This window comes from Zonotrichia leucophrys, chromosome 25 (assembly GCF_028769735.1).
Source record: "Zonotrichia leucophrys gambelii isolate GWCS_2022_RI chromosome 25, RI_Zleu_2.0, whole genome shotgun sequence".
NCBI lineage: Eukaryota > Metazoa > Chordata > Aves > Passeriformes > Passerellidae > Zonotrichia > Zonotrichia leucophrys.
Window position 1 is genome coordinate 2,401,296 of NC_088194.1, and position 27,723 is coordinate 2,429,018.

General features: G+C 59.8%; 3 protein-coding genes across 4 annotated transcripts; 1 reads left to right on the forward strand and 2 right to left on the reverse strand.

The window, feature by feature from the left end:
* The first annotated feature begins 1,067 nt into the window (after positions 1-1,067).
* SDHC (succinate dehydrogenase complex subunit C) lies at positions 1,068-8,248 on the forward strand. Of its 2 annotated transcripts, XM_064732463.1 has the most exons (7): positions 1,068-1,116; positions 1,566-1,622; positions 2,076-2,177; positions 3,586-3,647; positions 5,531-5,694; positions 7,851-7,982; positions 8,015-8,248. In XM_064732463.1, exons 1-6 carry the CDS (start codon positions 1,097-1,099, stop codon positions 7,953-7,955), a joined length of 510 nt encoding a protein of 169 aa, XP_064588533.1. In that variant the 5' UTR covers positions 1,068-1,096; the 3' UTR covers positions 7,956-7,982; positions 8,015-8,248. The 2 variants fall into 2 exon arrangements, with proteins under 2 accessions (XP_064588533.1, XP_064588531.1); XM_064732461.1 differs by lacking the exon at positions 8,015-8,248 and having other exon boundaries at positions 7,851-7,996.
* A 2,286-nt stretch (positions 8,249-10,534) lies between these two features.
* Positions 10,535-14,320, reverse strand: CFAP126 (cilia and flagella associated protein 126). The gene is made up of 5 exons (XM_064732475.1): positions 14,309-14,320; positions 14,004-14,066; positions 13,387-13,464; positions 12,582-12,752; positions 10,535-10,874 (listed from the first exon to the last, which is right to left on the reverse strand). The coding sequence occupies exons 1-5, from the start codon at positions 14,318-14,320 to the stop codon at positions 10,584-10,586; spliced, it is 615 nt and encodes a 204-aa protein (XP_064588545.1). The 3' UTR covers positions 10,535-10,583.
* Positions 14,321-16,300: 1,980 nt separating this feature from the next.
* Positions 16,301-26,572, reverse strand: VSIG8 (V-set and immunoglobulin domain containing 8). Its single transcript, XM_064732693.1, has 8 exons — positions 26,492-26,572; positions 24,412-24,587; positions 21,556-21,754; positions 21,048-21,083; positions 19,559-19,726; positions 18,249-18,375; positions 17,379-17,531; positions 16,301-16,619 (listed from the first exon to the last, which is right to left on the reverse strand). The coding sequence occupies exons 1-8, from the start codon at positions 26,541-26,543 to the stop codon at positions 16,448-16,450; spliced, it is 1,083 nt and encodes a 360-aa protein (XP_064588763.1). The 5' UTR covers positions 26,544-26,572; the 3' UTR covers positions 16,301-16,447.
* Positions 26,573-27,723: the final 1,151 nt, after the last annotated feature.

The following is a 27,723-nucleotide window of genomic DNA, read 5'->3' on the forward strand; positions in this document are numbered from 1 at the left end:
ACAGAGAGGGGACATGGAGGGGACAGAGAGAGGAGATGGGACACAGGGGGACATGGAGGGACAGGGACATGGGGGGGCACAGAGGGGACATTGAGGGGGATGGGGGGGTGACATTGTGGGGGACATTGAGGGACATGGTGGGGGGGACACGGTGCTTGTAGCTGGGGCAGGGCCCGGGGGGTTTGGGGGATTTTGGGGGGTTTGGGGGATTTTAGGGGAAAAACTGCAAAGAGGGGATGGCTCAGGGGGATAATGGAGATCGATAATGGGATTGATAACGGGATTGATAACGGGATTGAAAACAGGGATCAATAACAGGACCGATATCAGTTATCGATCCCAGTGACCGATATCAATGACCAATATCAATATCAGATATAAATACCGATATAAATAACCGATACCAATAACCGATATCGGTTATCAATCCTGGTACCGATATCAATACCGATGCCAATAACCGATATCAGTTATCGCTCCCAGTGACCGATATCAATAACCGGTATCAGTTATCGATCCCAGCGACCGATATCAATATCAATATCATTACGAATATCAATACCAGTATCAATGACCGATATCAATGCCAATATCAATACCAATATCAATAACCGATATCAGTTATCGATCCCAGTGACCGATATCAACACCGGTATCAGTACCATCACTACCAGTATCAATAACCGATATCGGTTATGGATCCCAGTACCTATATCAATGAACAATATCAATATCAGACATAAATACCGATATCAATCCCGATATCAATAACCGATATCAGGTATCGATCCCAGGGACCGCTATCAACACTGATATCAGTACCATCACTACCAGTATCAATAACCGATATCAGTTATCGATCCCAGTACCTATATCAATGCCAATATCAATAACCGAAACCAATTACCGATATCAGTTATCGCTCCCAGTAACCGATATCAATACCAATATCATTACGAATATCAATACCAGTATCAATGACCGTTTTCAATGACCAATATCAACACCGATGCCAATAACCGATATCGGTTATCGATCCCGCCCGTTCCCGGAACCGGAACTGCGTCACGGCCATTTCCGGCGCGGCGGTTCCAAGATGGCGGCGCTGGCTCTGAGGTGACTCCGAGGGCCCGGGACAGGCCCGGGGGACATTGGGGGACATTGGGGACACCGAGGGGACACCGGGGGCGGGCCCGGGCCTGGCCTGAGGCGGTGTCTCGGTTCCGGCCCGGGAGCGGCGGGGCCGGGCCAGCTCCGTGTCCCTTCCGTGTCCCTTCCGTGTCCCTTCAGTGTCCCCTTAGTGCCACCCTCAGTGTCCCCTCAGTGCCACCCTCAGTGTCCCCTCAGTGCCACCCTCAGCGTCCCCTCAGTGTCCCCTCAGCGTCCCCTCAGCGTCCCCTCAGTGTCCCCTCAGTGCCACCCTCAGTGTCCCTTCAGTGTCCCTTCCGTGTCCCCTCAGTGCCACCCTCAGTGTCCCCTCAGTGTCCCTTCAGTGTCCCCTCGGTGTCCCATTTTTTCCCATTTTTTTCTCATTTTTTTCCCCATTTTTTTCTCTCTTTTTCCAGGGGTTTGGGGCGGCGCTGCCTCCTGGCCCGGCTGGGGCCCGGCCCCACCCTGCACCAGTGAGAGACTGGGAGGGACTGGGATGGGACTGGGATGGACTGGGAGGGACTGGGATGGACTGGGAGGGACTGGGACCAAACTGGGATGGACTGGGAATGAGCTGGGGTGGACTAAGATGGACTGGGATGGGACTGGGATGGACTGGGATGGGACTGGGATGGGACTGGGATGGACTGGGAGGGACTGGGATGGACTGGGATGGAATGAGACCAAACTGGGATGGAACTGGGATGGGACTGGGACCAAACTGGAATGGACTGGGATGGAATGAGACCAAACTGGGATGGGACTGGGAGAGACTAGGAAGTGATTTGGGGTTTTTGGGATGGGTTTAGGGGTTTCTTTTTAGGGTGGGTTCAGGGGTTGTTTTGGGGTAGATTTAGGGGTTTTTTAGGGTTTTTTAGGGTTTTTTGGGGTTTTTGGGGTCGGTTCAGTCCCTTTCTCTCCCCCAGGGCCGTCCCCATGGGCACCACGGCCCGGGAGGAGATGAGGAGGTTCTGGGAGAGGAACGAGCGCTCGGGGCGGCCGCTGTCCCCCCATGTCAGCATCTACAAGTGAGAGACACCCCAAAAACAGCCCCAAAACCACTCAAACCGCCCCAAAACACCCCAAAACCACCCAAACCACCCCAAAACCATTCAAACCCCCCAAAACCACCCAAAACTGCCCCAGAAATACCCCAAAAACTGCCCCCAAACCACCCAAAACTGCCCCAAAACCCCCCAAAACTGCCCCAAAACCACTCAAACCACCCCAAAACCACCCCAAAACTGCCCCAAAACACCCCAAAACTGCCCCAAAACCACCCAAACCGCCCCAAAACTGCCCCAAAACTGCCCCAAAACCACCCCAAAACCACCCCAAAACTGCCCCAAAACACCCCAAAACTGCCCCAAAACTGCCCCAAAACTGCCCCAAAACACCCCAAAACCACTCAAACCGCCCCAAAACCACCCCAAAACTGCCCCAAATCACCCCAAAATTGCCCCAAAACTGCCCCAAAATCATTCAAACCACCCCAAAACTGCCCCAAAACACCCCAAAACCACTCAAACCGCCCCAAAACCACCCCAAAACTGCCCCAAAACACCCCAAACCCAGCCAGAGAACCTCAAAATCCACCCTAAAACCACCCTGAAACTGCCCCCAGACCACTCAAACAGCCCCTAAAGCAGCCAGGGAACCCCAAAACTTCCCTAAATCACCCCAATCCATCCCAAAATTGCCCAAAGCCACCCCAGAAATAGCTGGGAACCCCCAAAATCTCCCTGGAAACTCTCTGAAATCAGCTCAGGAACCCCAGATTCACCCTGAGCACCCTAAAATCACCCCAAGACAGCCCAAATTCCCTCAAATTCAGCCCAGGACCCTCCAAATTCACCCAAATTCACCCCAGGCCACCCCAGATTCCCCCCAAAATCCCCCAAATTCACCTCAGGCCACCTCAAAATGCCCCACATTCACCCCAATCCCCCTCCCCACCCTGTTCCCAGGGTTTTGGGGTGATCCCACCCCATTCCTGTGGGTTTTGGGGTGACCCCAGCCCCATTTCTGTGGGTTTGGGGTGACCCCAGCCCCATTCCCAGGGTTTTGGGGTGACCCCACCCCATTTCTGTGGGTTTTGGGGTGACCCCAGCCCCATTTCTGTGGGTTTTGGGGTGACCCCACCCCATTCCTGTGGGTTTGGGGTGACCCCAGCCCCATTCCTGTGGGTTTTGGGTGACCCCAGCCCCATTTCTGTGGATTTTGGGGTGACCCCACCCCATTTCTGTGGCTTTTGGGGTGACCCCACCCCATTCCTGTGGGTTTGGGGTGACCCCAGCCCCATTCCCAGGGTTTTGGGGTGACCCCACCCCATTCCCAGGGTTTTGGGGTCACCCCAGCCCCATTCCCAGGGTTTTGGGGTGACCCCAGCCCCATTTCTGTGGGTTTTGGGGTGACCCCACCCCATTTCTGTTGCAGGTGGTCGCTGCCCATGGCCATGTCCATCACCCACCGTGGCACCGGCGTCGCCCTCAGCCTCGGTGGGTGGCACTGGGGACACCTTGGGGACACCTTGGGGACACCTTGGGGACACCCCTGGGTTCCCACAGCCCGGATTCCCCCCATTCCCAACTCAGGGGTTTGCTGGGAATCTTCTGCTTTCTCCAGCCCCCCCAAAATCCCACAAAATCCCCCCAAATTCCCCCAAATCCACCCCAAAATCCCCCCTCTCCCTGCCAAATCCACACCAAAATTCTCCCAAAATCCCCCAAATTTCCCTGAAATGCCCCCAAAATCCCCCTAAATTCCCCCAAATCCACCCCAAATCCCACAAAATCCCCCCCTCTCCCCGCCAAATCCACACCAAAATTCCTCCCAAAATCCCCCCAAATTCCCCTCAAAATCCCCCCTAAATTCCCCCCAAAATCCTATAAAATCCCTCAAAACCCCCCCAAAACCCCCCCCACCCGTTTCCCATCCCTGTTTTTTTTAATTTTTTCCATTCAAATTTTTCCACCCCTGGGATTTTCTCCACCCCTGAGTTTTTTCCCCCTGTTCTCCCCGGTGTGTTCCAGGTGCATCCCTGTTTCCCAGGGATACATTCCAGGTGTATCCCTGTTTTTCCAGGTGTATCCCTGTTTGTTTCCCAGGTGTTCCCCTGTTCTCCAAGTGTATCCCTGTTTTTACAGGGGTATCCCTGTGTTTGTTTTCCAGGTGTATCCCTATTTTCCCTGTCCCCATTCCAGGTGTATCCCTGTTTCCCAGGGATACATTCCAGGTGTATCCCTGTTTTCCAGGTGTATCCCTGATGTGTTCCATCCTTTTCCAGATACATATCCCTGTGTTTGTTTTCCAGGTGTATCCCTATTTTCCCTGTCCCCATTCCAGGTGTATCCCTGTTTTTCCAGGTGTATCCCTGTTTGTCCTGGATTCCTTTTCCAGGTGTATCCCTATTTTCCCTGTCCCCATTCCAGGTGTATCCCTGTTTGTTTCCCAGGTGTATCCCTGTTCTCCAGGTGTATCCCTGATGTGTTCCATCCTTTTCCAGATACATATCCCTGTGTTTGTTTTCCAGGTGTATCCCTATTTTCCTGTCCCATTCCAAGTGTATCCCTGTTCTCCCTGATGGGCTCCATCCCAATTCCAGCTGTATCCCTGTCCCCATTCCAGGTGTATCCCTGTCCCCATTCCAGGTGTATTCCTCTTCTCCCTGGTGTGTTCCCTGCCCATTCCAGGTGTATACCTGTTTCCAGGTGTATCCCTATCCCCATTCCAGGTGTATCCCTGTCCCCCCTCAGGTATGTCCCTGACAGCTTTATCTGTCCCCAGGTGTGTCCCTGTCCCCCCCAGGTGTGTCCCTGTTGTCCCCAGGTGTGTCCCTGTCCCTGACAGGTGTATCTGTCCCCAGGTGTGTCCCTGCTGTCCCTGACAGGTGTATCCCTGTCCCTGTCCCTGACAGGTGTGTCCCTGTCCCCTCCAGGTGTGTCCCTGTTGTCCCCAGGTGTGTCCCTGTCCCCCCCAGGTGTGTCCCTGTCCCTGACAGGTGTGTCCCTGTCCCTGAGAGGTGTATCTGTCCCCCCAGGTGTGTCACTCTCCTGACAGATGTGTCCCTATTGTCCCCAGGTGTGTCCCTGTCCCCCCCAGGTGTGTCCCTGTCCCTGACAGATGTGTCCCTATTGTCCCCAGGTGTGTCCCTGCTGTCCCCAGGTGTGTCCCTATTGTCCCCAGGTGTGTCCCTGTCCCCCCCAGATGTATCCCTGTCCCTGACATGTCCCTCCCCTGTCCCCAGGTGTGTCCCTGCTGTCCCTGACAGGTGTATCTGTCCCCAGGTGTGTCCCTGTCCCTGACAGGTGTATCTGTCCCCAGGTGTGTCCCTGTCCCCCCCAGGTGTGTCCCTGTCCCTGACAGGTCTATCTGTCCCCAGGTGTGTCCCTGTTCTCGGTGGCCGCGCTGCTGCTCCCTGAGCAGTTCCCCCATTACCTGGCCCAGGTGCGGGCTCTCAGCCTGGGCCCCGCCCTCGTGTGCTCGGCCAAGTTCCTGCTGGCCCTGCCCCTGAGCTACCACACCTGGAACGGCGTCCGCCACCTGGTGAGGGCGCTGCGGGGTCACGCTGGGGACAGCGGGTGACAATGGGGTGGCACCGGGCTGTCCCCGCTATTTGGGTCACTCTGGGGACAGCGGGTGACAATGGGGTGGCACCGGGCTGTCCCCTCTATTCGGGTTCCTGGGATTGGGGAGGGATTTTGTGGGAATGGCACAAAAGGTTGGGAATGGCTGGAGGGGTTTTATGGGGGGATCCCAGTGTGGAACTGGGAATTGTGCACCTGGAATGTCCCTTTGGGGACAGCGGGTGACAATGGGGTGGCACCAAGGTGTGTCCCCCCCTCACCTGGGTCCCTCAGAATTTTGGGAATGGCACAAAAGGTTGGGAATGGCCAGAGGGGTTTTATGGGAAGATCCCAGTGTGGAACTGGGAATTGTGCACCTGGAATGTCCCCTTGGGGACAGCGGGTGACAATGGGGTGGCACCGGGGTGTCCCCTCTATTCGGGTTCCTGGGACTGGGGAGGGATTTTTGGGAATGGCACAAAAACTTTGGGAGGGGTTTTATGGGAGGATCTGGGAATTGTGCACCTGGAATGTCCCTTTGGGGACAGCGGGTGACAATGGGGTGGCACTGGGGTGTCCCCTCTATTCAGGATCCTGGGATTGGGGAGGAATTTTTGGGAATGGCACAAAAACTTTGGGAGGGGTTTTATGGGAGGATAATTCCCAGTGTGGATCTGGGAATTGTGCACCTGGAATGTCCCTTTGGGGACAGCAGGTGACAATGGGGTGGCACCAGGGTGTGTCCTCCCCTCACCTGGGTCCCTCAGAATTTTGGGAATGGCACAAAAGGTTGGGAATGGCTGGAGGGGTTTTATGGGAGCCAATTCCAGTTTGGAACTGGGACTGTGAGGGAAGGGCTGGGTTTTCTGGAATTTTGGGAATTCTGGGATTTTGGGAATTGTGGATTTGTGGAATTCCCAGGGAGGGATCGACCCCAGAGTGGCTCCTGGGGTTTGGGGGGGTTCAGGGTTTCCCACATTATGGGAATAATGGGAATAATGGGAATAATGGGAATAATGGGAATGGGGAGTGGGAATAATGGGAATAATGGGAATAATGGGAATATTGGGAATAATGGGAATAATGGGAATGGGAACTGAGGAGAGTGGGAATAATGGGAATAATGGGAATAATGGGAATGGGAACTGAGGAGAGTGGGAATAATGGGAATAATGGGAATAATGGGAATAATGGGAATAATGGGAATGGGGAGAGGGGTAGGAATGGGAATAGTGGGAATGATGAGAGTGGGGAGAGTGGGAATAATGGGAATAGGAGAAGTGGGAATGGGAATAATGGGAATTGAGGAGAGTGGGATTAATGGGAATAATGGGAATGGAGAAAGTGGGAATAATGGAATAATGGGAATAATGGGAATGGGGGGAATGGGAATGGGGAGAGTGGGAATGGAAATAACGGGAATGGGAACTGGGGAGAGGGGATGGAATGAGGGAGAAGGCTGGAAAGGGTGGGAAGGGAGGAAGGGAGAGAATGGAAGGGAGGTGGAATGGGAAAAAGGGAGGAAAGGGGAGAGGGGATTGGGAAAAAGGGTGGAGGAAAGGGGAGGAAATTGGGAAAAAGGGGGAGAGGAAATGGGAAAAGGGGATGGGAACAGGGAAAGGGAATGGGAAGAAAGGGATGGGAATGGGGAAAGGGGAGAGGGGATGGGAAAGGGGAAAAGAAATGGCAAAAAAGGGGAGAGAGGATGGAAAAAAGGGGGATAGAAAATGGGGAAAAGGGGCTGGGAACGGGGAGAGGGAATGGGAAAAGGGGGAGAGGAAATGGGAAAAAGGGATGGGAACAGGGAGAGGGAATGGGAAAAAGGGGGAATGGAAAGGGGGAGAGGGGATGGGAAAGGGGAAAAGAAATGGCAAAAAGGGGAGAGAGGATGGAAAAAAGGGGGATAGAAAATGGGGAGAAGGGGCTGGGAACTGGGAGTGGGAGCAGGGGAAGCTCCCCAGCTCTGGGGACACTGTGACACCGCCGTCCCTGCCGTTTTGGGGACAAAGTGACACCGCTGTCCCTGCCGTTTTGGGGACAGTGTGACACCGCTGTCCCCCGTTTTGGGGACAAAGTGACACCGCTGTCCCCCGTTTTGGGGACAAAGTGACGCCGCCATCCCCGCTGTCTCCGCAGGCCTGGGACCTGGGCAAGGGGCTGAAGCTGCCGCAGGTGACGCAGTCGGGGCTGTTGGTGCTGGCCCTGACCGTGCTGTCCTCGGCCGCGCTGGCGGCGCTGTGACGGCCCCGGGGCCTTCCCGGGATCCCGGGATCCCAAAATCCCGGAATCCCAAAATCCCAGAATCCCAAAATCCCGGGAATGCCGGAATCCCGGAATCCCGAAATCCCCAGATCCTCAAATCCCAAAATGGAATCCCGGTAATCCCAAAATCCCGGAATCCAAAAATCTTGGAATCCCGGAATTCCGGAAATCCTGGAATCCTGAAATCCCAAATTCCCGGGAATCCCAAAATCCTGGAATCCCAGAATTCCAGAAATCCTGGGAATCCAGGAATCCCAAAATCCCGGGATCCCGAAATCTCAAAATCTCGGGAATCCCAAAATTCTGGCAATCCTGGGAATCCCAAAATCCCGGGAATGCCGGAATCCCAGGAATCCCAAAATCCTGGGAATCCTGGGAATCCCAAAATCTCGGGAATCCAGGAATACCAAAATCCTGGAATCCCGAAATCCTGGGAATCCCGGAATCCTGAAATCCTGGGAATCCTGAAATCCCGGCAATCCCGGAATCCCGGGAATCTCGGGAATCCCGCCCCTCCCTCCCATCCCCCTCCCCAAAATCCCGGGATGAGCAGAGCTGCCCCACCCCCCCCATGCCCTCAGTGTCCCCTCGGTGTCCCCTCGGTGTCCCCTCGGTGTCCCCACGTGTCCCCAAGGCCGGGACAATGCGGGATCTGTGTCCCCACGAGTGGGATTGGCACCGGGGTGGCACCACAGCGGCACAAGGAGCTCCATTGAGGCAGCGCCCCACGGGGGTGGGTGACAGGTGACATCTGGGTGCCACCCTCTGCCACCGCTGGAGCCCTGCGTCCTGTGGGAATTCCATGATTCAGCCCATTTTTGGGGAGAAAAATCCCAATTTTGGAGCCTCCTGCAGTGGTGACAAGTGACATCTCGGTGCCACCCCCCTGCCAACCCCTGGTGTCCTCAACCCCATGGAAATTTCATTATTCAGCCCATTTTTGGGGGCAAAAATCCCAATTTTGGAGCCTCCTGCTGTGGTGACAAGTGACATCTCGGTGCCACCCCCCTGCCACCCCTGGTGTCCTCAACCCCATGGGAATTTCATTATTCAGCCCATTTTTGAGGGCAAAAATCCCAATTTTGGAGCCTCCTGCCAGTGGGGAGCAGTGCCATGGGGGTGACATCTCAGTGCCACCCTGCTGCCACCACTTAGGGTCCTGGATCCCATGGAAATTTCATGATTCAGCCCATTTTTGGGGAGAAAAATCCCAATTTTGGAGCCTCCTCCACCCCACCCATGGGGGTGACATCTTGGTGCCAACCCTGGTGTCCTCAACCCCATGGAAATTTCATTATTCAGCCCATTTTTGGGGAGAAAAATCCCAATTTTTGGAGCCTCCTGCTGTGGTGACAAGTGACATCCGGTGCCACCCCCCTGCCACCACTTAGGGTCCTGGATCCCATGGAAATACCATAATTCAGCACATTTTTGGGGAGAAAAATCCCAGTTTTGGAGCCTCCTCCACCCCACCCATGGGGGTGACATCTCAGTGCCACCCCTGGTGTCCTCAACCCCATGGAAATTTCATTATTCAGCCCATTTTTGGGGAGAAAAATCCCAATTTTGGAGCCTCCTGCAGTGGTGACAAGTGACATCTCAGTGCCACCCCCCTGCCACCCCTGGTGTCCTCAACCCCATGGAAATTTCATTATTCAGCCCATTTTTGGGGCAAAAATCCCAATTTTGGAGCTTCCTGCCGATGGGAACATCCTGGTTTCGTGGTGGGGAGGGGTTTGTCACTCCAGCTGTTGTCACCCAGCTGTTGTCACCCAGCTGTTGTCACCCAGCTGTTGTCACCTGTCCCCAGGGGAACACAATAAAGCAGCTCTGATCCCTCAGCCAGAAATTCCTGGGATTTTCTTCTGGGATTGGGGAATTGCTGCTCCCCAGAGGAGCCCAGCGTGGAAAAATGGGGAAAAAACCCCAAAATTTGCAGTTCCTGGAGGGTTTTGGGGTCGGGTTTAGGGGATTTTTAACTTTTCCAAAGGGGTTTTGGGGTTGGGTTTTGGGGATTTTTTACCTTTAGAAAAGGGGTTTTGGGGGGATTTTTAACCTTCCCAAAGGGATTTTAGTGGGTTTTGGGGTTGGGTTTAGGGATTTTTAACCTTTGGAAAATGACCCTCCCCACCCCATCTCGAGTTCCTGTCCCAGCTCCATGAGGGGAGAGATCCTGCTGGGAAAAACCCAGGATTTTTTGGGGAAAAATCCAGGATTTTTTGGGGGAAAATCCAGAATTTTTGGGGGGAAAATCCAGAATTTTTGGGGGGAAAAATCCAGGATTTTTGGGTGAAAATCCTCTCCAGGTTGGGATTTTGGGGTGGGGGGGTTTGATCCCATCCCAATCCCATCCTAAATTAATTTCCTAATTAAAAATCCCCCTCAAGTCACCAGGGAGGAGGAGGAGGAAGAGGAAGGAGCAGGGCCAAACCCTAAAACCCCAAAAGGATTTGGGCTCATTCCAAGCATTTCCTGCATTTCCCAGCCTTTATTTCCCCATTTTTGGGGGTCCCAGACCCCCCTGAGGGGGGTGAAAGGTGGGATTGGGGTGGGTGGGATTGTCCCCAAGGGAGGGGACAATGACAGCAGAGCCACCTCGGGGGGGGCTCAGGAACCGGGGGGATTTTGGGGTGAGGGTCCCCAACCATAGGGGTTTAGGGGACAGGGTCCCTCCCCAGGGGGGTTTTGGGGACAGGGACCCCCCAAATAGGGGCTGAGGGGACAGGGGGGTCCCTGCTCAGGGGGGTTTTGGGGACAGGGTCCTCCCTCAGAGGGGTTTTGGGCACAGGGTCCCCCCTCAGCGCTGTCCCCAAGTTTGGGGGGCTCAGGGTGGGCGGAGCCCCCGTTGGGACCCCCCTGGGCCTTTCCAGAAGGTTCCGTGTGCCAGGGCTGCTGCAGCTGGGGGAGAGAGCGGGGTCAGGGATGGGGAAATGGGGTGGGGACCCCCCAAAATGGGGGAGCACTGGGGGAACTGGGGACACTGGGGACATTGGGGACACTGGGAGGGACTGGGGGAACTGGGGACACTGGAGGGAACTGGGGACATTGGGGACATTGGGGACACTGGGACACTGGGAGGGACTGGGACATTGGGGACACTGGGAGGGACTGGGGACATTGGGGACACTGGGGACACTGGGGACATTGGGGACACTGGGGACACTGGGAGGGACTGGGGACACTGGGAGGGACTGGGGGAACTGGGGACATTGGGGACACTGGGAGGGACTGGGGGAACTGGGGACACTGGGGACATTGGGAGCTCCTTGTGGGAACAGCCCCAAAATTGTGTCCCCCACTCCTGTGTCCTTTTGTCCCCACATCCCCCATCCCTGTCCCCGTATCCCACTGTCCACATCTCCATGTCCCTTTGTCCCTCTGTCCCCAAATCGCCCATCCCTGTGTCCCATCCCTCTGTCCCTCTGTCCCCCTTTGTCCCCACATCCCCCATATCTGTGTCCCTTTGTCCCCACATCCCCTGTCCCTGTCCCCCCGTGTCCCCTTATCCCCATGTCCCCTCCCTTATCTGCCATGTCCCTTTGTCCCCTCATCCCCATTCCCCCATCCCTGTCCCCAATCCCCTTGTCCCCCTATGTCCCCTGTCCCCATATCTGTGTCCCCCCCATGTCCATGTCCCCCATCTCCATGTCCCTGTGTCCCCCCCATGTCCCTGTGTCCCCTATCCTGCTGTCCCTGTCCCCTCTCCTGTCTGTCCTGTGTCACCCCTGCCCCTCCCCAAGCCCTGGAGGTGTCCTTGCTGTGTCCTTGGGGTGTCCCAGGTGTGTCCCCAGGGTGTCACCTTGCCCGTGATGTGTGTCCTGATGCCATTACAAGCCCTCTGCAGTGCCCAGGGCTGTTCCCGTGTGTGTCCCTGTGTGTGTCCCCATGTCCCAGGTGTGTCCCCAGCTGTCCCCAGGTGTGTCCCCATGTCCCCACCTTCCCAGTGACCCGTGTCCGGATGCCATTACAAGCCCTCCGCAGTGCCCGGGGCTGTTCCCGTGTGTGTCCCTGTGTGTGTCCCCATGTCCCAGGTGTGTCCCCATGTGTCCCCATGTCCCAGGTGTGTCCCCAGCTGTCCCCATGTGTCCCCAGGGTGTCACCTTGCCGGTGACCCGTGTCCAGATGCCATTACAAGCCCTTCACAGTGCCCAGGGCTGTTCCCGTGTGTGTCCCCATGTCCCAGGTGTGTCCCCAGGTGTGTCCCCATGTCCCAGGTGTGTCCCCAGCTGTGTCCCCATGTCCCTATGAGTGTCACCTTGCCGGTGACCCGTGTCCAGATGCCATTACAAGCTCTCTGCAGTGCCCAGGGCTGTTCCCATGTGTGTCCCCATGTCCCCAGGAAGGTCCCCATGTCCCAGGTGTGTCCCCAGGTGTGTCCCCATGTCCCCATGTGTCCCCATGTCCCCAGCTGTCCCCATGTGTCCCCGTGTCCCCACCTTGCCGGTGACCCGTGTCCTGATGCCGTTACAAGCCCTCCGCAGCTCCCGGGGCTGTTCCCGTGTGTGTCCCTGTGTGTGTCCTTGTGTGTGTCCCCATGTCCCCAGGAAAGTCCCCATGTCCCAGGTGTGTCCCCAGGTGTGTCCCCAGGTGTCCCCGTGTCCCCACCTTGCCGGTGACCCGTGTCCGGATGCCGTTACAAGCCCTCCGCAGCTCCCGGGGCTGTTCCCGTTCCAGCCGCTCGGCGGCCCCGGGCGAGCGGGCGCTGCGGTCCAGCCGGGCCGGGGGGATCCGCGCTGGCATCGCCCACGTGCCCAGGAAGGTGCCCCAGGGTGACACCTGCGGGGGTGGCACCGCTGTGCCCCTGGGAACGGGGGGGGGACACCCCAAAACTGCCCCGGTGTCCCCCCGGGGACCCCAAAACTGCCCCAGGTGTGGGGAGAGACCCCAAAACTGTCCCGGAACAGGGGGGGGACCCCAAAACTGCCCCGGGGCTCTGGGAGTCAGGAGGGACCCCAAAACTGCCCCAGGTGTGGGGAGAGACCCCAAAGCTGCCCCGGGAGCGGGGCGGGACCCCAAAACTGTCCCGGAACGGGGGGGGAACCCCAAAACTGTCCCGGGAGCGGGGGGAGACCCCAAAAGTGCCCCGGTGTCCCCCCAAACCTGCCCCAGGACCGGGAGGTGACCCCAAAACTGTCTCGGAAGTGGGGGGGAGACCCGAAAACTGTCCCAGGAGTAAAGGGGGGACCCCAAAACTTTCCTGGATGCTGGAAGGGGGACCCCGAATTTGCCCCGGGGCTCCGAGAGAGTGGGAGGGGACCCCAAAACTGCTCCGGGACTGGGGGGTGGGACCTCAAAACTGCCCCGGATGCGGGAAGGGGGCCCCAAAACTGGCCCAGGACCGAGGGGGGAACCCCAAAACTGTCTCGGAAGTTGGGGGGGGGGGGACACCCCAAACCTGCCCCGGGCTCACCTTGGATCGCGGCACGTGCGGGAGGAGGTGCCCCCGATCGTCGGCGATGAACGGGGTCGGGGGGCGAGGGGTCGGCAGCTGGGGGGGTTTGGGGGGATCAGAACCGACCTGGGGGGCTGGGAGGCGTTTGGGGGTTCTTGGGTGGGATCCCAGAGGGGTCAGGATTGGCCTGGGGGCTTCTGGTGGGTCCTGGGAGGGAGTTTGGGGGTGTTGGGATGAGGTTTGGGGGTCCTGGGAAGGGATTTGGGGGTCTTGGAGTGGCTTTTGGGGGGTCCCGGGGAGGTCAGGACTGGGCTGGGGAGGGGTCGTGGTAGCCCCGGGAGGGGTTTGGGGGTCCTGGCAAGGGTTTGGGGGGGTCCTGGTAGCCCCGGGAGAAGGTTTGGGGGTCTTGGGATGGAGTTTGGGGGTCCTGGGGTGGGGTTGGGGGGTCCCGGGGGCGGTCAGGACTGGGCTGGGGAGGGGTCCTGGGAGGGGTTTGGGGGTCTCAAAGGGCTCTTGGGCGGTTCTGGGCTGGGGTTGAGGAGGGGTCTGGGAGGGGTCTGGGGGTGTCGGTCAATGCCCCCCCCCCACTCCAGGTCGGGGTTTTGGGGGGGGTCAAGGCCGAGCTCGGGGGGTACCTTCGGGGGGGGGCGGGGCACGGTCCAGCACTGCAGCCGGGGGGGGCTGAAGGCGTCCTCGTACTGGGGAGGGGGAGGGGCCGCTCAGAGCCGGGCCCCCCCCCCGAGACCCCCGAACCTCCTGTCCCCCCTTATCCCCCCTCATTTTTCCCCCTTTGCTCCCCTTTTCTCCCCCCCATTTCGCCCCCTCTTCCCTCCCACCTTTGCCCCCCCTTCCTCTCCTTTTCCCTCCCCTTTGTCCCCTTTTTTTTTCCATTTTTTCCCTTTTTCCCCCGTTTTCCCCCGTTATCCCCGGCCCCCCCCACCTGCCCCGCCATGTTGCGTTGCCCGGCAACCGCCGCGCGCGCCCCCTGGCGGCCGTTACGGGACCCGCGGGGGCGGGGCCAAAAAGTCATCAACTGAGACCACGCCCCTTCTGTGGTCACGCCCCCTCGGTGGCTCCGCCCCCCCGGCGGGTCGCAGGACAGGGACGGGGACAGGAGGGGACACGAAGGGGACAAGGACAGGGCCAGGAGGGGACAGGAAGGGGACACAATGGGATGGGGACAGGGAATACGGACAGGAGAGGACAGGGACAAGGGACAGACAGGACGAGGGACACAAAGGGAGGGACATGGGACAGAAGGGACGGAAAGGGAACAGGAAGGGACGAGAGGGACAGGGAGGGGACACAAAGGGACAGGGACAAGGATGGGGACATGAGGACAGGAGACGGGGACACAAGGGAAAGGCAGGGACAAGGATGGGGACAGGGACGGGAGGGGACACAAACACAAAGGGACAGGGACACATCCCCTGTTCCCCGCCCCACCCCCGTGTCCCCTCAGCCCCATGTCCCCCTGAGGAGGGGACAGAAGCCACCTCTGACCGCTGAGAGGGGCGGGTTGGGGACATGGGTGTCACCTCCGGGCATCCTTGGCTTGGAGCGTCCTGTCCCCTCTGTCCCTGTCCCCTCTGTCCCCATCCTTGTCCCCATCCCTTTCGCCATTTTTGTCGCCTTTGTCCCATCCCCTGTCCCCTCCCTATCCCCTCTGTCCCCGTCACGCCACTCCCATCTCAATTCTCTCAATTTTATTCCATTTTTTCCTTTTTTTTACTTTTTCCTTTTTCTTAATTTCTTTTTTCCTGGTTTTGGGTTCGTTTTCCTTTCGCTCCGTTCTGAACCGGCCCCCCCAAAAAATCCCAAATGTGGGGGCGGGGCCGCTTTTGGGGCCGGGTGGGGACAGAGGGTGACAATGACACCGCGGGGGGACTGGGATGAGACTGAGGAAACTGGGAATGAACTGGGAGAACTGGGAATAGGAACTGGGAACGGGAATGGGGAATTTTGGAACTGGGAGAGTCTGGAAATGGGGTGGCTGTAAAAAAAGGGCTCAAACCCCAAAATAAAGCAATAAAACCAGGGGTGAGTGGAACAGAGGGAGGGATTTGGGGCATTTTGTGGGGTTTTGAGGGTTTTTAGGGTTTTTTGGGGCTTCGGGAGCCGCTCCTGCCATCACTTTGTCGGGCTGGCTCTTTCTGTCGCTGTCCCCATCCCTGTCCCCGTGGTGGCCCCTTGAGGGCGCCCCAGGAAAGGAATTTTTGGGGATTTTAAAGAATTGTATGGGATTTTGGTAGGAATTCTGTAGAATTTTAGGTGGTTTTTAGGGTTTTTTGGGCATCGGGAGCCGCTCCTGCCGTCACTTTTGCAGACTGGCTGTCGCTGTCCCAGTCTCCGTGGTGGCCCCGCGAGGGAGCTCCAGGACAGGAATTTTTGGGGACTTTGAAATATTTTATGGATTTTTGTGGGAATTCTGTGTGATTTTGTGGTATTTTGTAAAAATTCGAAACTTTTTAAGGCTTTTTTTGGGCTTTGGGAGCCGCTCCTGCCGTCGCTTTGTCCCGCTGGCGCTTTCTGTCGCTGTCCCCGTGGTGGCCACACGAGGGCGCACCAGGACAGGAATTTTTGGGGGGGATTTTGAAAGATTTTATGGAATTCTGTGGGAATTTTTGTGGGTTTTGAAATATTTTATGGGATTTTGGTGGAAATTTTGTAGGATTTTGAACGATTCTGTGGGAATTTGAAGCTTTTTCGGGTTTCTTTGGGCTTCTGAGCCGCTCCTGCCGTCACTTTGTCCGGCTGGCGCTTTCTGTCGCTGTCCCCGTGGTGGCCACACGAGGGCGCTCCACGACAGGAATTTTTGGGGGATTTTATGGAATTCTGTGGGGAATTTTTGTGGGGTTTTGAAATCTTTTATGGGATTTTTTGGGGAGGAATTCTCTGGAATTGTGTATACGATTCTGTGGGATTTCGGGAAGAACTTTGTAGAAATTCGAAGCTTTTTTCGGGTTTTTTTTTGGGCTTGCGGAGCCGCCGCTGCCGTCACTTCTGGGGGCGGGCTCTCGGTGTCGTTGTTTCTGTCGCGGTGATGTCACAGCGATGTCACGGTGATGTCACAGCGGTGTCACAGCGCGGGACAGGTGACCTGGTGTCGCATGCCCTCGTTGCAGAGCAGCGCGGCCGCGCGCTCGTCGCTGTCGCCGTGCTGGCACTGCATGTAGCTGATGCCATGCGGGGAGTACGAGTGGTGGGCACAGGCGGCGCAGGGCCGGGGCATGGTGCCACCCGTGCTGCTCCTGCGGGGACAGCGCGGTGACATCGTCAGGTGGCAGCGCCAGGGGGTGGGTGGCACTTGGGGAGGGGGGTTTGGCACCATCATCGGTGTCTCGAGGGGTTTGGTGGCACTCGAGGGCCCTTGGTGTCCCTTAGTGCCCCGTGCCACCTCTCTGTGCCTGGTGGCATCCATTGGTGACCATCAGTGCCCTGTGCCACCCCTCTGTGCTTGGTGACACCCATTGGCACCCCTTGGTGTCCCTTAGTGCCCCGTGGCATCCATTGGTGTCTCTGGGTGTCCCTCAGTGCCCTGTGCCACCCATCTGTGGCTGGTGGCACTCATTGGCACCCCTTGGTGGCCATCAGTGCTCAGTGCCAGTCACTGGTGCCCATTAGAGCCCAGTACAGCCCAGTGCCACCCAGTGCCAGTCACTGGTGCCCAGTAGAGCCCAGTGCCACCCAGTGCCACCCAGTGCCAGTCACTGGTGCCCAGTGCCACCCAGTACCAGTCACTGGTGCCCAGTAGACCCCAGTTCAGCCCAGTGCCAGTCACTGGTGCCCATTAGAGCCCAGTACAGCCCAGTGCCACCCAGTGCCACCCAGTGCCAGTCACTGGTGCCCAGTAGAACCCAGTGCCACCCCGTGCCAGTCACTGGTGCCCATTAGAGCCCAGTAGAGCCCAGTGCCAGTCACTGGTGCCCAGTAGAGCCCAGTGCCACCCAGTGCCAGTCACTGGTGCCCAGTAGAGCCCAGTGCCACCCCGTGCCACCCCTGGCACCCACCGGCAGTCGCTGCAGGCGCGCTGGCACTCCTTGCGCTGGTAGCGGGCGATCAGTGCCCAGATGAGCAGCCCCAGCAGGCTGAGCAGGAGCAGCGAGCCGAGGATGGAGCCCACGATGATGCCAGCCTGGCGCCCGCCTGGCACGGGGACACGGCTGTCACTGCCAGCCCCTGCTGCCACCGCGGCGCCACCATGGTGCCACCCAGGGACGCTGCAGTGCCAGCCTGGAGCCCAGGGAGAGCCTGGTGCCACCCAGGGCCACCACTGGTGCCACACAGGGTCACCTGCAGTGCCACCCTTGGGAGCTGAGAAATCCTGGTGCCACCCTGTGTCACCCCCAATGTCCCCAATGATGTCCCCAATGTCCCCAGTGTCCCCAGTGTCACTCACGTGGCCCCGGGCTCAGGTTCAGCCCTGTGTCCCTCCCCAATGTCCCCAATGTCCCCAGTGATGTCCCCAGTGTCCCCAGTGTCCCCAATGTCCCCAATGTCCCCAATGATGTCCCCAGTGTCCCCAATGTCCCCAATGTCCCCAATGATGTCCCCAGTGTCCCCAATGTCCCCAGTGTCCCCAATGTCCCCAATGTCCCCAATGATGTCCCCAGTGTCCCCAATGTCTCCATTGCCCCCAGTGTCCCCAGTGTCACTCACATGGCCCCGGGCTCAGGTTCAGCCCTGTGTCCCCAATGTCCCCAATGTCCCCAGTGTCCCCAATGTCCCCATTGCCCCCAATGTCCCCATTGCCCCCAATGTCCCCAATGTCCCTAATGTCCTCAATGCCCCCATTGCCCCAATGTCCCCAATGCCCCCAATGTCCCCAGTGTCCCCAGTGTCCCCAATGTCCCCAATGTCCCCAATGTCCCCAGTGTCACTCACGTGGCCCCGGGCTCAGGTTCAGCTGGCACACCGAGTAGCCCACGCGGTTGGTGACACGGCACTGGTAGGTGCCAGCGTGGCTGACGGTCAGGCTGCGGATCAGGAGGTCACCGGGGGCACGGCCTGGGATGGCACGGGTGGCATTGTCACCTCGGTGTCACCCGGGTATTGTCACCTCGGTGTCACCCGCACCCCCCCGGAGAGGGAGGGTGGGGACACGGGGACAGGGACAGACACAGGGACAGAGGGACACAGGGACACACAGGGACACAGAGGGACACAGAGGGACAGAGGGACACAGAGGGACATGGGGACATGGACAGACACAGGGACACACAGGGACATGGGGACATGAAGGGACATGGGGACATGGCCAGACACACGGACATGGGGACACACAGGCACGGGGACATGGGGACACACAGAGACATGGACACACGGACATAGGGACACACAGGGACATGGGGACACACAGAGACATGGACACACGGACATAGGGACACACAGGGACACACAACATGGACAGACAGAGGGACACACGGACACACGGACACGCTGATCCCTTCCCCCCCCCCCACGCACCCCCAGCCAGGGCCCCTCCAGAGCCCCCCCGGGCCGATGTTCCCAAATCCCCTCCCGAGCCCCCCATGGAGGGTCCCTGACCCATCTTGGGGGAGTCCCCGAGTGCAGAGACCCCCCCCAAATCCCCTTTGTGCCCCCAGACCCACCTTGCAGGGTGCCCACGGGCAGGGACACCCCCAAACCCCCCCAAATCCCCCCCAGATGCCCTCCGTGCCCCCAGACCCACCTTGCAGGCTATCTGAGCACAGGGACACGCCCAAACCCCCCTAAATTCCCCCCTGTGCCCCCCGAGCCCCCAGACCCACCTTGCAGGGTGCCCGAGCACAGGGACACCCCCAAACCCCCCCAGATGCCCTCTGTGCCCCCCCGAGCCCCCAGACCCACCTTGCAGCGTGCCCATGGGCAGGGACACCCCCAAACCCCCCCAAATGCCCTCTGTGCCCCCCGGAGCCCCCAGACCCACCTTGCAGGGTGCCCAATCCGAGCACAGGGACACCCCCAAACCCCCCAGATGCCCCTCTGTGCCCCCCGGAGACCCCAGACCCACCTTGCAGGCTATCTGAGCACAGGGGCACCCTGTGCCCCTCCAAACCCCCCCAAATGCCTCCCTGTGCCCCCGGAGCCCCCAGACCCACCTTGCAGGGTGCCCATGGTCAGGGACACCCCCAAACCCCTCCAAACCCCCCCAGATGCCCTCTGTGCCCCCCCGAGCCCCCAGACCCACCTTGCAGGGTGCCCGCGGGCAGGCGCCCCCCCCCGTAGCCCTCGGCCAGCTTTGCCCACTGGTACGAGAGGGGCGCGGTGCCCCCCCGGCTGAAGCAGCGCAGCAGCACCGAGCCCCCCTCGATCAGCTCCCCCTCGCTCCAGCACTGCGGGGCCGCCGGCTTCTCTGCTGGGACACGGGGACACGTCAGGGGACACCGGGACACGGCGGGGACACGGCAGGGACACGGCGGGGACACGGCGGGGACACGGCGGGGACACGGCGGGGACACGGCAGGGACACGGCAGGGACACAGCAGGGACACGGCGGGGACACCGGGACAGCTCAAGGGACACCATCAGGGGACACCGGGACACGGGAGGGACCCGGCAGGGACACGGTGGGGACACGGCAGGGACACGGCAGGGACACGGGGGCAGGGGACACGGGGACAGCTCAGGGGACAGCCCAAGGGACACCGGGACAGCTCAGGGGACACACAACAGGGGCAGGAGACACGGCAGGGACACGGCAGGGGACATGGGGACAGCTCAGGGGACACGGCAGGGGACACAGCAGGGACACGGCGGGGACACGGGGGCAGGGGACACCCGGACAGCTCAGGGGACAGCCAAAGGGACACACAACAGGGGCAGGGAACACGGCAGGGGACACCGGGACAGCCCAAGGGACACCATCAGGGGACACCGGGACACGTCAGGGGACACGGGGGCAGGGGAGGGGACACGGGGACAGCTCAGGGGACAGCCCAGGTGACACACGGACAGGGGCAGGGGACGCCAGGACACAGCAGGGGACACGGGGCAGCCCAGGTGACACACGGACAGGGGCAGGGGACACCAGCAGGGACAGTGCGACACCGGAGGGGACAGCCCAGGGGACATGCAGACACCATCAGGGGACACCGGGACACAGGCAGGGGACAGTGTGACAGGGGCAGGGACAGCGGCAGGGGACACCGGGACACCCGAGGGGACACACGGACACGGCAGGGGACACCGGGACAGGGACAGGGGACACTGTGACAGGGACAGGGGACACTGCGACAGGGGCAGGGGACATGGGGACAGCAGCAGGGACATGAGGACACGAGAGGGGACAGCCCAGGGGACACCATCACAGCAGGAGGAGACACAGGGACAGTGGCAGGGGACACCGAGGACACGTCAGGGGACACTGGCAGGGGACACAGTGACAGCGTCAGGGGACACGGGGGCACGTCAGGGGACAGCTCAGGGGACAGGGTGACACATCAGGGGACACAGGGACAGAGGCAGGGACAGTCCAGGGGACACCAGCAGGGGACACCACCACAGCAACAGGGACAGCCCAGGGGACAGCGACAGGCGGGAAGGGGACAGGGACACCAGCAGGGACAGCCGGGGGGGACAGGGGACACTGTCAGGGTCACTCAGGGGGGACACCATCGGAGTCACCAGGGGCCACCAAGGAGAGGGGACACCTGGGACTGTGGGGGGACAGGAGTCACCTGGGGCAGGGGGACACGGGACACTGTCAGGGCCACCTGCATGGGGGACAGGGGACATTGTCAGGGCCACCAAGGGCCACAGGAGAGGGGCACAGGTGACACCGCCAGTGCCACCAGGGGCCAGCCAGGAAGGGGACTTGGGTGTGGGACAGGTGACACTGCCAGTGCCACTGAGAGGGCACAGGTGATGCCACCATAGGTGCCACCAGGGGCCAGCCAGGAAGGGGACTTGGGAGTGGGACAGGTGACACTGCCTGTGCCACCAGAGGCCACATGAGACGGGCACAGGTGACACCATCAGTGCCACATGAAAGGGCCACAAGTGACACTGTCGGTGCCACATGAGAGAGGCACAGGTGACACCACCAGTGCCACCAACAGAGAAATGTGACCAAAAGGAACCAATGCCACCTTGGCGCGGGGCAGGGCGGGGAGGGGACAGGTGCCACCGGTGCCACATTGGTGCCACATTGGTGCCACCGCGGTGCCACGTCGGGCGCGCGCTCACCTTGCACGGTGACGATGACCTCGTGCACGGCCACCGTGTTCTTCTTGACGCGGCACTGGTAGGTGCCGGTGTCGCTCTCCTGCAGGTCGGCCACGCGGATGGAGGCGTCGCGCTGGCCCGGGTCCGTCTGCACGAAGGCCACGCGGTCCTGCAGCCCCGAGCTGCCGTAGTTCACGTGGTGGTCCTGGTAGGACAGGAACTGGGGACACGGGGACGCGGGGACAGCGTCAGTGCGGCCTCGGGGATGTTGGGGATGGGGCTTGGGGGTGAGTTTGGGGTTAAGTTGGGTTGGGTAGGGTTTGCGTTGGGTTGGGGTTGAGGTTGGGTTTGTGTTGGGTTTGTTTGGGTTGGGTTGGGTTTGGGTTAAAGTTGGTTTGGGTTGAGTTTGGGTTGGGTTAAAGTTGGTTTGGGTTGAGTTTGGGTTTGGGTTAAAGTTGGGTTGGGTTTGGGTTAAAGTTGGTTTGGGTTTGGGGTTGGGTTAAAGTTGGTTTGGGTTGGGTTTGGGTTTGGGTTGGGTTGGTTTGGGTTTGGGTTAAAGTTGGGTTGGGTTTGGGGTTGGGTTAAAGTTGGTTGTGTTTGTGTTGGGGTTGGGTTTGGGGTTGGGTTTGGTTGGGTTTAGGTTGATTAAGTTTGGTCAGGACCAGGGCTTGGGTTGGGTTTAGGTTAGGGTTGAGTTGAGGTTGGGTTTGGGTTGGATTAAGTTTGGTTGGGTTGGGTTTGAGTTGGGTTTAGGTTGGTTAAGTTTGGTCAGGATCAGGGCTTGGGTTGGGTTTAGGTTAGGGTTAGTTAAGGTTGGGTTTGGGTTGGGTTTGGGTTGGATTAAGTTTGGTTGGGTTGGGTTTAGGTTGGTTAAGGTTGGCTAGGGTTGGTTAGGATCAGGGCTTGGGTTGGGTTTAGGTTAGGGTTGAGTTGAGGTTGGTTGGGTGGGTAAAGGTTTGGGTTTAGGCTAGGGTTGGGTTTAGATTATGGTTAAGGTTGGTTTAGGTTAGGGTTGGGTTTAGGTTGGGGTTGAGTTAAAGCTGGCTGTGTTGGGCTATGGTTGGTTGGGTCTGGGGATGTGGTTGGGGAGGGGTTTGGGATTAGAGTTTGGTTTGGGCTGGAATTAGTGTTTGGTTTGGTTTAGGTGAGGGTTAGGCTTGGTGAGGGTCTGGGCCTGCCTGTTCCTCCCTGAGCCTGCTCCTTTCCTGCTCATCCTTCCCTGTCCTGTCTGTCCTGGCATTTCTCTGTGTCCCCTCCTGTCCCTGCCTGGTCCTTTCCTGTCCCCTGTGTCTGTCTGTCCCTGCCTGCTCCTTCCTTTCCTGCCTGTCCCTGGTTTTCCCTGTTTCCCTGCCTGTCCCTGTGTCCCTGGCTGGGCTCCAGCCCAGCCCAGCCCTGTCTGGTCCTTCCCAGACGCGGCCAGACCTTCCCTGCTGTGTCCTGCCCATCCCTGCCTGTCCCTGCCTGTCCCTGCCTGTCCCTGCCCATCCCTGCCTGTTCCTTTCCTGCCCTTCCAGACCTTCCCTGCTCTGTCCTGCCCATCCCTGCCCGTCCCTGCCTGTCCCTGCCTGTCCCTGCCCTGCCTGTCCCTGCCCGTCCCTGCCTGTCCCTGCCCTGTCCCTCTGGCCTGTCCCTGCCCATCTCTGCCTGTCCCTGCCTGTTCCTTTCCTGCCCTTCCAGACCTTCCCTGCCCTGCTTGTCCAGCCTGTCCTGCCCATCCCTGTCTGTCCCTGCCCTGCCTGTCCCTGCCTGTCCCTGCCTGTCCCTGTCTGTCCCTGTCTGTCCCTGCCCTGCCTGTCCCTGCCTGTCCCTGCCTGTCCCTGTCTGTTCCTTTCCTGCCCTTCCAGACCTTCCCTGCCCTGCTTGTCCAGCCTGTCCTGCCTGTCCCTGCCTGCTCAGCTGGGCTCCATCCCATTAATCCAATCCCAGCCTGTCCTGCTTCATCCTTCCAGACTCTGCCTGGTCCTTCCCTGTTCTGCCAAATCCTGCCTGTCCCTGCCTGTCCCTGCCTGTCCCCCTTCATCCTTCCCATCCCAGCACTCCCAGACCCAGCCTGGTCCTTCTGTGCCCTTCCCAACCCTGTTTGTCCCTGCCTGTCCCTGCCTGCTCAGCCGGGCTCCATCTGATCCCATCCCAGCTTGTCCTGCCTGTCCCTCCTTGTCCCTTCCTGTCCCTGCTTCTCCTGCCTGTCCCTGTCCTGCCCAGCATTTGCATTTCCAGATCCGTTCTGATCCTTCCCTGTCACTCTTGTCCCTTCCCTTCCTGTCCTGTCTGTCCCTGTCTGTCCCTGCCTGTCCCCCTTCATCCTTCCCATCCCAGCACTTCCAGATTCTGCCTGGTCCTTCCCAACCTTCCCTGTCCCTTCCCTGTCCTGCCTGTCCCTGTCTGTCCCATTTGTCCCCTCTGTCCCTCCTGTCCCTCTCTGTTCCACCTGTCCCTGCCTGTCCCCTGTCTGTCCCTTCTGTCCCTCTCTGTCCCTTCCTGTCCCTCTCTGTCCCCTCCATCCCTCCCTGTTCCACCTGTCCCCTCTGTCCCTCTGTCCTTCTCTGTCCTGCCTGTCCCTCCCTGTCTTTCCCCGTCCCCTCTGTCCCTCTCCATCCCTCCCTGTCCCCTGCCTGTCCCTGTCCCTGCCTGTCCCTCCTGTCCCTCCCTGTCCCTCCCTGTCCCCTCTGTCCCTGCCTGTCCCTCCTGTCCCTCCCTGTCCCCTGCCTGTCCCCTCTGTCCCTGCCTGTCCCTCCTGTCCCTGCCTGTCCCCTGTCTGTCCTGTCTGTCCCTCTCCCTTCCCATGCCTCTCCATCCTTCCCTGTCCCTCTGTCCCTCCCTGTCCCGCCTGTCCCTCCCCTCTCATCTGATCCCCCCCGGTCCCCCCGGTGCCCTCACCACGTTCTCGGGGCTGGGTCTCTCGGGGCTGATCTGGATCCACTCGATGCCCACGCCCTGGGGTCCGTTGTCCTCGGGCTCCAGGACATACGGACAGCCCAGCTTGACCGAGTCGCCCTTGGCCAGGTACAGAACCTCGCGGCCCTTGCCGTTGATCCTGACGGCCACCAGGAGAGCTGGGGACACAATGGCATTGTCACAGCCTGGCATGGCATCGTCACCCCCAAAAATGGCATCGTCACCCCCAAAAATGGCACTGTCACTTCCCAAAACAGCACTGTCACATCCAGAAATGGCGCTGTCACATCCAGAAATGGCATTGTCACCCTCCAAAACAACACTGTCACCCCTCAAAATGGCATTGTCACACCCCGGCATGGCACCGTCACACCCCAGAATGGCACTGTCACATCCAGAAATGGCACTGGCACCCACAAAAACAGCACTGTGACCCCCAGAAATGGCACTGTCACTTCCCAAAACAGCACTGTCACACCAGGAATGGCACTGTCACATCCAGAAATGGCACTGGCGCCCACAAAAACAACACTGTGACCCCCAGAAATGGCACTGTCACCCCCCAAAACAGCACTTTAATCCCCAAAATGGCACCGTCACACCCCAACATGGCACTGTCACCCCCAGATATGACACTGTCACCCCCTGAAATGACACTGTCACCCCCAAAATGGCACCCAGAGCACCCCACACCTGCAGCTCCTGACCCACACGGAGCAGGGATGGGGCACAGGGACCCCAAACCTGTGCCCTGACACACCTGCAGCCCCAAAAATGCCACACCTGGAGCACCAAAGACCCCACAGCTACAGCCCCAAAAACCTCACACCTGTAAACCCCAAAGACCTCACACTTGACAGGTCCTGACCCCAAACCTGCTGCCACAAAACCCCACACCTGCAACCCAAAAACCCCACACCTGGCAACCCCTAAAACCCCACGCATACAGCCCCAAAAATTCCACACCTGCACCCCTCAACCCCACACCTGGAAGCACCAAAGACCCCACACCTGAAACCCCAAAAACCCCACACCTGAAACCCCAAATACCCCACACCTGCAACCCCAAAAACCTCACACCTGTAAACCCCAAAAACCCCACACCTGTAAACCCCAAAACCCCCACACCTGCAACCCCAAAAACCCCACACCTGCAGCCCCAAATACCCCACACATACAGCCCCAAAAATTCCACACCTGCAACCCCAAATACTCCACAGCTACAGCCCCAAAAACCCCACACCTGCAACCCCAAAAACCCCACACCTGCAACCCCAAAAACCCCACACCTGCAACCCCAAAAACCTCACACCTGTAAACCCCAAAAACCCCACACCTGCACCCCCCAACCCCACACCTGCAGCCCCAAAGACCCCACACCAGCAGCTCCCATCTCCCACCCTGGGCACCCGCGGGACTGTCCCGGGTGTGTCCTGGTCCCCTTGGTGACAGCCCCGGTGACAGCCGGGGCTCGGTGCCACCAGCACAGGACCCTGGGGGTGGCCACAGGTGTGGCAGAGCCCCAGGTGTGCCCAGGTGTGCCCAGGAGCCCCAGGTGTGATAGGATCCACAGGTGTGCCCAGGGTCGTGAGTGTGCCCAGGAGCCACAGGTGTGACAAGGGTCACAGGTGTGACAGAGGCTGCAGGTGTGACAGCAGCCCCAGGTGTGTGCTCAGAGCCCCAGGTGTGCCCCAGGTGTGCCCAGAACCCCAAGTGTGCCCAGGATCCCCAGGTGTGCCCAGGTGTGCCCAGGAGCCCCAGGTGTGCCAGGATCCACAGGTGTGCCCAGGGTCGTGAGTGTGCCCAGGAGCCACAGGTGTGACAAGGGCTGCAGGTGTTACAGGAGCCCCAGGTGTGCCAGAGCCCCAGCTGTGCCCCAGGTGTGCCCAGGAGCCCCAGGTGTGCCCCAGGTGTGCCCAGGTGTGCCCCAGGTGTGACCCCAGAGCCACAGGTGTCACAGGAACCCAAGGTCCAGGTGCCAGGAGCCCCAGGTGTACCCAGCTGTGCCCCAGGTGTGCCCAGGTGCGCGCCCCTCACTCCTCCCCTCGGTGCCCGCTCGTACCTGGCATCATCCCGAGCAGCAGCAGCAGCAGGCTGGCGCCGTGCCGTGCCATGGCGCCGCGCACGAGGAGGAGGAGGAGGATGAGGATGAGGAGGGTGCAGGAAGGCTCCGAGAGCAGCCGGCCCGCGCGGGGCCCTTTTAGGCGCTGTGCCGGGGCCGCTCCTCCCCGTGGGGAGGATTCCTGCGGGATGAGTGAGTGGCTCCGAGCTGTGCGTGGCTGCCGCCCTGCTCCGCTCGCACCCCCTAATTAGGGAGCGCCCGGCCCGCCGGACCCCGGCCGGACACCGGGGGACAGCGAGGGGACACTGGGGGGGACAGCGGGGACAGTGGGACGGAGGTGGCGGCTCGGTCGCGCAGGGTTCGGGGCTCGCAGCGGGACTCGCAGGGATTAAAGGTGTGGCTGGAGCGGGGTTTAAGGGATGCAGGTCCCTCCTCCGGACCGGCCCCGGGCACCGGGCACGGCACCGGGCACACACCGGGCACACACCGGGCACCGCACCGGGACCACGGGGACCGTGTCCTTGTCCCCAGCAGTTCCATCTCTGCCGTGTCCCCTCTGTCCCCTCTCTATGGCAGGGACAGGGATACGGTCAGGGGGACAGGGGCACGGCCGGGATGGAGATGGGACAGTGACACCTGGCACTGGATGGCACCCATAGGGACAGTGACAGTGGCAGTGGATGGAGGAGATGGGACAGGGACATGTCAGGGATGGAACTGTTGGGGACGGTGACAGTTCCTCCAGGGATGGAGGAACTGGGACGGTGGCACATGGCACTGGATGGAGGAGCCATTGGGGACGAGGACAATGGCAGGGATGGAGGAGATGGGACAGGGTGGATGGAGGAACTGGGATGGTGACAAATGGCACTGGATGGCACCCATGGGGACAGGGACAGTGGCAGGGATGGAGGAGCTGGGACAGGGCCGCAGCAGGGGACGAAGTGTTGGGGACAGGGAGGTGACAACAGGGGCAGGAGATGGGACAGGAACAGAGGAATGGATGGAGAAGTTGGGACAAGGACATGGCAGTGGATGGAGGAGCTGGGACAGTGACACCTGGCACTGGATGGAACCCATGGGGACAGGGCCAGTGGCAGGGATGGAGGAGATGGGACAGGGCCACCATGTGACAGTGGGTGACAGTGACCCTGCCCCGGTGTGTGACCCCCTCTTGGTGCTGTCACCCCTCTTCATCCTGTGACCCCCCATCCCTGTGCCATGTCCCCTCT